Source organism: Zonotrichia leucophrys, unplaced genomic scaffold (genome assembly GCF_028769735.1).
Source record: "Zonotrichia leucophrys gambelii isolate GWCS_2022_RI unplaced genomic scaffold, RI_Zleu_2.0 Scaffold_106_152335, whole genome shotgun sequence".
Taxonomy (NCBI): domain Eukaryota; kingdom Metazoa; phylum Chordata; class Aves; order Passeriformes; family Passerellidae; genus Zonotrichia; species Zonotrichia leucophrys.
This window is the reverse complement of record NW_026992311.1, coordinates 23,355-33,612: the sequence shown is the minus strand read 5'-3', so window position 1 is coordinate 33,612 and position 10,258 is coordinate 23,355. Positions and strand designations below refer to the sequence as shown.

Sequence of the window (10,258 nt, the reverse complement as noted above, 5' to 3'; positions counted from 1 at the left end):
GGGGGGGGGGATCCTGCAGTTCCACCCCCAATGTGGGGGTGGCTGGGGGGGGTTGGGGTGTCTGTGACCCCCCCAGAGGGGGTGGGGTGTCTCTGTGACCCCCCCCAGGGTGTGGGGGTGTCTCTGTGACCCCCCCCCAGAATGACCTGGGGGGGTGGGGTTGTGTTACAGCCATGGCTGTAGGGTGAGTATTTATTGGGCGTCCCCGCCCCCCAAACGGGCCCCCCCAGGTGCAATACCCCCCTCCCGGGGCGGGGGCTCTCAGGGTGGGGGGGGCCGCACCCCTCGTGTACACCCCCTCGCCCCCTCCCGGTTTTTGGAGGTCCCCCCCGTGCCCCCCAGCGCCCCCTCCCGGTGCTCTCGGCGGTGACGTCACGGGGAACCGCCCCTCCCCAAAATGGGGGGCCCCGCCTTTTTGCCCCCCGCTTCCCCCCCCCCCAATATCGCCTTTCTCCGTCATGGATTATTCTTCTCTTTTTTTGTACCTTGGTTTTTGTATCTCGGGAATTTCCATGGAAATAAAGAAAAAAAGGCGAACGCGGAGCTTCCTGGGCGGGTCCCCCCACCAAAAAAACCCTCGGGGGTCTCGGAGTGCGGATGGGGAGGACAGGACATTTGGGGGGGGGGGCAGCGCTGCTTTCACTTTCGCTTTCCCCACGTGGCTTGGTGGGGGGGCGGATGCGGGGCCGTTTTGAGTGGGGGGGCTCAGGGGCCTCTCCCCCTTTTGTCCAACAGCATCTCGGGGGTTGGGGGTCCTGCCGGATGGGGGAGTGGTGGGGAGGGGTCCTTCACCCCCCCTTTCCTCCCCAGAGCCATTTGGGGTCCGTGTGTGGTGCGGGGGGGGGGGTCCCAGGATTCACTGAACGGCCCTGGGGGTGGGGGATTTGGGGTTTTGGGGTGGGGGTCCCACATCTGGACCCTTCCCCACGGGGCCGCGCCCCCCTGCTGCAGCGCCGCCTCTGGATCTCGGGGGGCCGAAAGGATTTTGGGGTGAATTAGGGGGATTTTGGGGGTGGTCCCCCCGGGCGTGTGGGGCCGCTGCTCCCCCCTTGGCCTTGGGGCCGAGCCGAGCCCCCCAGTCCGCCCCGTCCGCCCCAGTCCCGGGGCGGCGGAAACGCGGAGTCAGCGCTGCCAAGTTCCTCTTTTATGGTCTTGGCGCTGAGTCAGCTCCTTCCGCACCCTGCAGCCCGCTAAACTCCGGTTAACGGGAGTCACCCGGCACCCCGGACGCGCCGGGACACCCCAAAAGCGCCCCCAGCCCCCCAAATCCTCCCCAGCCCCCCCAGTGCCCCCCGACCCGCCGGCGACCTGCGGCTCTGCTCCAGCCCCCCCCACTCCGATTAACGGGCAACCGGCACCCCCGGACACCCCAAAACCGCCCCCAGCCCCCCCCCCGTGCCCCCCAGACCCTCCTCAGCCCCCCTGTGCCCCCCGACCGCGCCCAGTCCCCCCTCTCCTGGTCTCCCCACTCATGGGGGGCGCACAAAGGTGGGGTGGAACCCCCCCCGACCCCCCCCAAATCCTGCCCAGTCATGCTGACTGCGGGCCCGTGTGACAAACGGGGACAAAGGCCAAGGCCACGCGGGTCCTCCCGGGCGAAACGGGGGCGGGGGGCGCGGCGCCCCCTTCTCTCCGCCCCCGCGGCGGGGAAGGGCCATAAAACCCCCCCGGCGGACGTTGAGCGGCCACAGCCGCGTTCTCGCTTCAACAGTGCTTGAACGGAACCGGCTGCTCGCGGCTCCCTCCGTCCGTCCATCCGTCCCGCCGCTCCCGAGCCGCTGCGTCCGTCCGTCCGTCCGTCCATCTGGCCGTCCGCGCCGCCATGGAGTCCCAGGTCCGCCAGAATTACCACCGCGACTGCGAGGCCGCCATCAACCGCATGGCCAACATGGAGCTCTACGCCTCCTACGTCTACCTGTCCATGGTAGGGGGGCTCGGGACCCCCGGACCCCCTTGGCGCGCCCCAAAATCCCGCCCCGCCCCGCTGCTGGCAGGGCGGGATCCCAGGGAATTGGGGGGTGGGGAGGGGTCCTGGGGGCTCCCGCTGACCTCTCCTCCCTCCCCTAGGGCTTCTACTTCGATAGGGACGACGTGGCCCTGTCGCGACTGTCGCGGTACTTCCTGCAGCAGTCGCGGGAGGAGCGGGAGCACGCCGAGGGGCTGCTGCGCTTCCAGACCAACCGCGGCGGCCGCATCCTGCTGCAGGACATCAAGGTGCGTGTGTCTGTGTGTCCGGGGGATCGAGGGGGGCACCTGCCGCACCTGGGCGCCTCCAGGTGACGGCGGTGCCCCGCAGAAGCCGGAGCGGGACACGTGGGGCTCGGCGCTGGAGGCGGTGGAGGCGGCGCTGCAGCTGGAGAAGTCGGTGAACCAGGCGCTGCTGGAGCTGCACGCCCTGGCTGCCGAGAAGGGAGACCCCCACGTGAGTGAGACCCCCCACCCCCGGCCTCGGCCTTCATCGCCCCCCTCCTCCTCCTCAAGGGTTTGAACCAACCCCCCTCCTCCTCATGGGTCTGACTCTCCCCCGACCACCCTCCCAGCTCCCAGTGCTCCCAGTTCCTCCATTTTCCCACGGCATCACCCCGGGGATCGGGGCTTGGGGGGGATCCTGCGGTTCCACCCCCTGATGTGGGGTTGGGGGCGTGTCTGTGGCGCCCCCCAGAGTGACCTGGGGGGGTGGGGGGGGGGGGCACGGTTACAGCCGTATTTCCTGGGGGTCCCCACCCCCCTAAAAGGGCCATCCCAGGTGCAATGCCCCCCTCCAGGGGTGGGGGCTCTGCCCACCCTCCCATTCCCAGGGGAGGTTTTGGGGTCCCTCCCCTCGCCCAGACCCTCAGCCCTGCCTGACCCCCCCCGTGTCCCGCAGCTCTGTGACTTCCTGGAGTCGCACTACCTGGACGAGCAGGTGAAGGCCATCAAGGCTCTGGGCGACCACGCAACCAACCTGCGCCGCCTCAACAACAGCGGGGAGGCCCCGAGCGGCCTGGGCGAGTACCTGTTCGACCACCTGAGCCTGGAGGAGCGCAGCTGAGCTGCCCCCGCCGTCCCGACATCGCCCCGAGCCCCCAGACCCTCATAACCCCCCGCCCCAGCCAAGGGGGCCCTGCCTGCTGGGCTCTCCCAGCATGATTCCCATAAAGGGTCTGTTTCTGCCTCTGCTCCTGTCTCCTCTGGCGTTTTCTCCCTCCCCGCAGGAGAGTTGGGGTGATGGGGTGGGGGGTGGCACGGCCCCTTCGGGGATGGGACAAATCTGTGGGAGTTTGGGGCGTTGCTGAGCGTGTTGTGACCCTTAGGGAGGTCTGAGGAAAAACCAGAAGGGGCTCCTGAGCACAGAAGGAGAGCCTTGGAGTGTCTTGGGACTGGTTTAAAGAATGGATCTGGCTGTGCTGGGCCAGCCAAAGCCACAGGTCCTTGCAGCTTTTGCTGGGGAGAAATCCTGCCCCCTCTGCAGATTAAGCAGGCAGAAGGTGATTCGGGGCCACGCACCCCTGGACACCGACGCTGGATAAGGATGTTTTAGGGCTTTTATCCCTGGGAAGCAAAACTCAGGTTCCTGGGGTCAGTTTGCAGGAGGCGTTTGGCACTGCCAGGGCAAACAGAGTTTTGTTTTGCTGCAGCTTTGGTCTGGAAGAAATGGAGCACCCCATCCTAAGCCTTGCCTGCTCCCCTCAGGCCTCTTCTGCCGTGTCCCCTCCTTCACCCCTCACCCCTACTCGAGCTTCCAGCCCCTCCCACCCCGGCCCCATCCCTCAGTGCCCCCACCGCACCCCCGTGACTCCCTGCAGGAGGGGAGGGGGCTGCAGGGTGACACCGGAGGCTGCGGGGAGGGGGCTGCAGGGTGACACCGGGGGCTGTGGGGAGGGGGCTGCAGGGTGACACTGGGGGCTGTGGGGAGGGGGCTGCAGGGTGACACCGGGGGCTGTGGGGAGGGGGCTGCAGGGTGACACCGGGGGCTGTGGGGAGGGGGCTGCAGGGTGACACCGGGGGCTGGGGGCTGTGGGGAGGGGGCTGCAGGGTGACACCGGGGGCTGGGGGAAGGGCTGTGGGGAGGGGGCTGCAGGGTGACACCGGGGGCTGTGGGGAGGGGGCTGCAGGGTGACACCGGGGGCTGGGGGCTGTGGGGAGGGGGCTGCAGGGTGACACTGGAGGCTGAGGGGAGGGGGCTGCAGGGTGACACCGGGGGCTGTGGGGAGGGGGCTGCAGGGTGACACTGGAGGCTGTGGGGAGGGGGCTGCAGGGTGACACCGGGGGCTGTGGGGAGGGGGCTGCAGGGTGACACCGGGGGCTGGGGGCTGTGGGGAGGGGGCTGCAGGGTGACCGGAGGCTGAGGGGAGGGGGCTGCAGGGTGACACCGGGGGCTGTGGGCTGTGGGGGCTGCAGGGTGACACCGGGGGCTGTGGGGAGGGGGCTGCAGGGTGACACCGGGGGCTGGGGGCTGTGGGGAGGGGGCTGCAGGGTGTCGGGGTGGAGCTGAGAGGCAGAAGGGGCATTCAGGAGCAAAGCGGGGGCTCCGGGGGGGCACAGAGATGCGGAGGGGCTGCACTGGGGAACTTGAGGGTGCCACAGGGAGGCTGAGGGGCAGGGGGTGCCCCAGGGGGACAGGTGAGCCAGCCCCCACACCACAATTACCTCGTGGCACTCCGAGGGCAGCAAGAGTTCTTGGTGTTGGCAGCTGCGGGCTGCGAGAAATTGTTCTCTGCAGTTTTGGAGGCCGAATTGCAGTTTCTGCCATGGGCACACAGAGAGGAAAGGCTGTTAATTTCCTTAGAAAGGAAAGCCTGGCACCCCATGGTTTAAGGGGCAGACAAAGGGCTGTATAGGGGAAAGAGCTCCTCACAGGACCTTTCTTCACCTCAGCCCCCACTCCAAGGTCTAGCAGGCCCCCCGTGTGACAAGCTGCTTTCAGAGGGTTGCCCGGGCACACCTGCACAGGGAGCTGCTAGGCCAGAGGGACTAACGGGGACGGTCGGAGCATCCAGCACGGACTAGGAAACAGCCAGACCCACCTGGGCACTGAGCATCACTTTGAGAAAACGCCAAGGGAAGAGCCCTTTTGGCCAAGGGCCAGCAACTGAGCAGGCCAGGCAGCAAGTGGGGTTCCAGGAGAGGGCTTTCAACTTTCCCCTTTTACAGTGTCAGTCCCTCTCCAAAGCCCCCAGACCCTCCAGAGCACTCCCAGAAAGGAGAGGGGTTATTAGGAGAAAAAGAGTTTATAAAAAAGGGAAAAAGCTTCATTTTCCATTAGTTTTTGTGTTCAAAGTGGTAGGGACTCATCTTCCCTTGCAATTTTAATTTCTCAGAAGCCTAGCAGAGGTTTTCACGTGTCCTACAGCACACAAGGTTATCTACTGCACTCATAGGAATGCTATCCAACTTTGCCTTTCTCTAAGCCAGGTGCCAGCCCTAATAAAGGCCACAGCCTTGGAATCAGGATGAAGCTGGAGCCTGAGGGAGCCAGGCACACTCAGGAGAGGGCAAGTAGCTGACTGGCTGGGATTTGGCCCGCATAACTCTGGACTCATTCTTTGGTTTTGGTTTTCTTTATTGTAGCTGACCGAGAGGCTCACAGGCCATCACGAGGCTCTCTGAAGCAGACTCATTTCAGGTGCAACGTGGATTCCCATCACCGATCATCCAAAAGATAAGTTGGGAGCCACGGCCTGGAGATGGGATGATGGGAGAGTAGTGGGTTGGGAGTTCTTGGGACAAATTTAAAATTTAGCAGGGGGAAAAGCAATCTTCTCCAAGGGCCTCTTAGGACAGCTAAAGGGAGAGGCTCTACTTTTGATGGCAGCTTTCAGGCGAGCAGTGCAGAACAGCTCTGGTTTGTGTCGTGGTTTCCGGTGTGCCGTGTTCCCTAGTGTGTCTTTGGGGTCCCTTTTGCCTTCCCCCCTCGAGGCCCTCACCACAAGCATGATGTGTGGTGTTTGATGTCCCCCTGTTTGTCACGTTCTGTGTCACGGGTGTCTGCACACATTTGTGCCAGAGCTGTTCTGCCCTGCCGCATGGCCAGCTGCAATGGGACAAGCCCTGGGGAGTGTAAATTTGTAATGTGGGCTGTACTTGGGCTCTAGATGCTATTCCTAGGTTGGCGTGAGGTGTTTGCAGCTTGTGAGTTATCCTGGTGGTGTTAGAACCACCAATATTATGTGTATTTACGCTCTGTGTATACTTGCACTGTATGCATCAGCTTATATTGTGTGTACTTACATTGTACCACTTATGATCGGAGCTGCCCTGCCCTGGTACGCAGTCACAGTTAGGTAGAACAGTTATAAAAATTTTACTGTTCAACTGTCTTCTATGGGATTTTGGGTAGAAAACTTATCAGTCCAGATTGGGGACAAGTCCCAGCCGTCAGATAGCCACTCGTTGACCCTTCCTGTTGTCTCACAGGTCCCCGAGGCTGCTGATTTCCCCAGGATCTGCCATTTACTTCAAGGAGCAGCAGCCAGAAGATGTGTCACAGCACGTTCTTCAGCGTCTCAGGTAAGGGCCGCAGCGAGCGTGTAAGTGGCAAGAGTGTGTCAGTGTGTGTGAGAGCACGTGGCTGTGTCTGTCTGTGTCTGCTCGTCTCTGCATGGGTGGGCACATGCTGACTGGATTTAACCTTGTGTATATGACTTTTGCTTTTCAGGTTTTGCAACTCATTGTTAAATTTAGAATAAAAAATGTCCAGCTGCCTTCTCCCCCCCCCCCCGGCTGCTTTTTTTTTTTTCTTGGGCCTGGTCGGGTGAAAACCCAGAAAAATACTCCAAGATAGGCTAGAGCAGAACCCAAAAAAACCCAGTAAAAAACCCAAGATGGGCAAGAAAAACCCAGGAAAAAAAACCTCAAGATGGGCAAGAAAAAAATCAAGAAAAAAATCAGAACAATCCCAGGAAAAAACCACTAAGTTGGCAAGAGCAAACCCAGAAATAAAAACCTAAAAAACCCCAACATGGGCAAGAAAAAAAACCCAGAAAAAACCCCCATGATGGGCAAGAAGAACCCAGAAAAAACCAAGGAAAAACCCCCATGATGGGCAAGAAAAAAAACCCAAGAGGAACAAGGAAAAATCAACAAGAAACGCAGGAAAATCACAGAATAAAGCCCAAGATGGGCAAGAAAAATCCAGTAAAAAAAACTCAGAAAAAACCCCCAAGATGGGCAAGAAAAAATCAACGAAAAACCCAGAAAAATCACAAAAAAAATCCCCGCAGACGGGCAAGGAAAAAACCAGAAAAATCCCACAGACAACCCTGAAAAAAACCCAAGATGGGCAAGAATAAACCCAGAAAAAACCCCAAAGAGTAGCAAGACAAAACCTCTTGTAAAAGGTGCCGTAAAGCACCACTGTCGTAAAAGCGGCCCTAAAGCGCGACTGTCGTAAAAGGTGCCGTAAAGCGCGACTGTCGTAAAATCGGCCGTAAAGCGCGACTGTCGTAAAACTGCCGTAAAGCGCGACTGTCGTAAAATCGGCCGTAAAGCGCGACTGTCGTAAAAGGTGCCGTAAAGCGCGACTGTCGTAAAAGCGGCCGTAAAGCGCGACTGTCGTAAAACTGCCGTAAAGCGCGACTGTCGTAAAAGCGGCCCTAAAGCGCGACTGTCGTAAAAGGTGCCGTAAAGCGCGACTGTCGTAAAATCGGCCGTAAAGCGCGACTGTCGTAAAACTGCCGTAAAGCGCGACTGTCGTAAAGTGCCGTAAAGGCGACTGTCGTAAAATGCCGTAAAGCGCGACTGTCGTAAAACGTGCCGTAAAGCGCGACTGTCGTAAAAGGTGCCGTAAAGCGCGACTGTCGTAAAATCGCCGTAAAGCGCGACTGTCGTAAAAGGTGCCGTAAAGCGCGACTGTCGTAAAATCGGCCGTAAGCGCGACTGTCGTAAAAGGCCGTAAAGCGCGACTGTCGTAAAACGGCCGTAAAGCGCGACTGTCGTAAAATCGGCCGTAAAGCGCGACTGTCGTAAAATCGGCCGTAAAGCGCGACTGTCGTAAAAGCGGCCGTAAAGCGCGACTGTCGTAAAATGCCGTAAAGCGCGACTGTCGTAAAATTCGGCCGTAAAGCGCGACTGTCGTAAAAGGTGCCGTAAAGCGCGACTGTCGTAAAAGGTGCGTAAAGCGCGACTGTCGTAAAACTGCCGTAAAGCGCGACTGTCGTAAAAGCGGCCGTAAAGCGCGACTGTCGTAAAACGCCGTAAAGCGCGACTGTCGTAAACGGCCGTAAAGCGCGACTGGCGTAAAAGGTGCCGTAAAGCGCGACTGTCGTAAAACGGCCGTAAAAGCGCGACTGTCGTAAAAGGTGCCGTAAAGCGCGACTGTCGTAAAATCGGCCGTAAAGCGCGACTGTCGTAAAAGGTGCCGTAAAGCGCGACTGTCGTAAAATCGGCCGTAAAGCGCGACTGTCGTAAAACGGCCGTAAAGCGCGACTGTCGTAAAAGGGCCGTAAAGCGCGACTGTCGTAAAATCGGCCGTAAAGCGCGACTGTCGTAAAAGGGGCGTAAAAGGGGGACGGTGGAAAAGGTGCCGGAAAGCGCGACTGTCGTAAAAGGGTGCCGTAAAGCGCGACTGTCGTAAAAGGTGCCGTAAAGCGCGACTGTCGTAAAATGGCCGTAAAGCGCGACTGTCGTAAAAGCGGCCGTAAAGCGCGACTGTCGTAAAATCGGCCGTAAAGCGCGACTGTCGTAAAAGCGGCCGTAAAGCGCGACTGTCGTAAAATGCGTGCCGTTAAAGCGCGACTGTCGTAAAATCGGCCTGCGGATGCGAACGCGTAAAGCGCGACTGTCGTAAAACGCCGTAAAGCGCGACTGTCGTAAAACGGCCGTAAAGCGCGACTGTCGTAAAACTGCCGTAAAGCGCGACTGTCGTAAAACGCCTAAGCGCGCTAAGCGCGACTGTCGTAAAAGGTGCCGTAAAGCGCGGCTGCCGTAAAACGCGCCGTAAGGCGCGGCTGCCCTGCAGAGCCTTTCCGGACAGACGCCGTTTTTATCGCGCTCTTCATTGTCTCTCCCTCGGGGCCGTTGCTGCCGCTCCCCGCTCGGCTCCGCCCCCGCCGCCGCCGCTCCGTCCCGGCATTCCCGGCCCCGCCCCCGCCGCGCCTCGAGCGCCCCCAGCGGCCGCTCCCAGCCCCGCCCCCCTGCCGCAACCAACATGGCCGCCGCCTCCCGCCGGCCCCGGCACCACCTCCCGCTCCTCCCGCCGGCCCCGGCACCACCTCCCGCTCCTCCCGCCGGCCCCTGCCGGCCCCGGCACCATCTCCCGCTCCTCCCGCCGGCTCTCGGCACCATCTCCCGCTCCTCCCGCCGGCCCCGGCACCACCTCCCGCTCCTCCCGCCGGCCTCGGCACCACCTCCCGCTCCTCCCGCTCCTCCCGCCGGCTCTCGGCACCATCTCCCGCTCTTCCCGCCGCTTCCCGGCGGCCCCGGCTCCATCTCCCGCTCCTCCCGCCGGCCCCGGCACCACCTCCCGCTCCTCCCGCCGGCCCCTGCCGGCCCCGGCACCACCTCCCGCTGCTCCCGCCGGCCCCGGCACCACCTCCCGCTCCTCCCGCCGGCCCCGGCCGGCCCCGGCACCATCTCCCGCTCCTCCCGCCGGCCCCGGCACCACCTCCCGCTCCTCCCGCCGCCTCTTGCCGGCTCCGGCACCATCTCCCGCTGCTCCCGCCGGCTCTCGGCACCATCTCCCGCTCCTCCCGCCGGCCCCGGCACCATCTCCCGCTCCTCCCGCCGGCTCTCGGCACCATCTCCCGCTCCTCCCGCCGGCTCTCGGCACCATCTCCCGCTCCTCCCGCTCCTCCCGCCGGCTCTCGGCACCATCTCCCGCTGCTCCCGCCGGCTCTCGGCACCATCTCCCGCTCCTCCCGCCGCCTCCTGCCGGCCCCGGCACCATCTCCCGCGGCCGCCGCCGCCCGTGGCCGCTTTCCCGCTCCCGCCTTCACCGCCGCCACCGCGGCGCTCCCGCTCCAGAGCTGCCGGATGGCGCAAGCACGGCCGTGCCGCCGCTCCCTTCCGCGAGCGCAGCCGCAGCCCCGGCTCCCGATCCAGCAGCCCCGGCTCCCGTTCCCTTCCCAGCCCCGGCTCCCGATCCAGCAGCCCCGGCTCCCGATCCCCTCACAGCCCCGGCTCCCGTTCCCTTCCCAGCCCCGGCTCCCGATCCCGATCCCGCAGTCGCGGCCGCCATGTTGGCTCCCCCTCACGCCGCCCGCGCATGCGCGGTGCCGCCCCCCCCCCCCCAGCGGGATCGCTCCACGCCGCCTTCCGGGATGGGCCGCGCGCATGCGCA

General features: G+C 62.7%; 1 protein-coding gene across 1 annotated transcript; it reads left to right on the top strand.

The window, feature by feature from the left end:
• Positions 1 to 1,657: 1,657 nt before the first annotated feature.
• On the top strand, positions 1,658 to 3,158 carry LOC135460833 (ferritin heavy chain A-like). Its single transcript, XM_064737785.1, has 4 exons — positions 1,658 to 1,924; positions 2,068 to 2,214; positions 2,297 to 2,422; positions 2,867 to 3,158. Exons 1-4 carry the CDS (start codon positions 1,823 to 1,825, stop codon positions 3,029 to 3,031), a joined length of 540 nt encoding a protein of 179 aa, XP_064593855.1. The 5' UTR covers positions 1,658 to 1,822; the 3' UTR covers positions 3,032 to 3,158.
• Positions 3,159 to 10,258: the final 7,100 nt, after the last annotated feature.

Coding starts and splice junctions, on each gene's coding strand:
- LOC135460833 (XM_064737785.1), top strand. CDS start 1,823: ATGGAGTCCCAGGTCCGCCAGAATTACCACCGCGACTGCGAGGCCGCC. Junction 1,925..2,067: donor CCTACGTCTACCTGTCCATG/GTAGGGGGGCTC, acceptor TCCCTCCCCTAG/GGCTTCTACTTCGATAGGGA. Junction 2,215..2,296: donor TCCTGCTGCAGGACATCAAG/GTGCGTGTGTCT, acceptor GGTGCCCCGCAG/AAGCCGGAGCGGGACACGTG.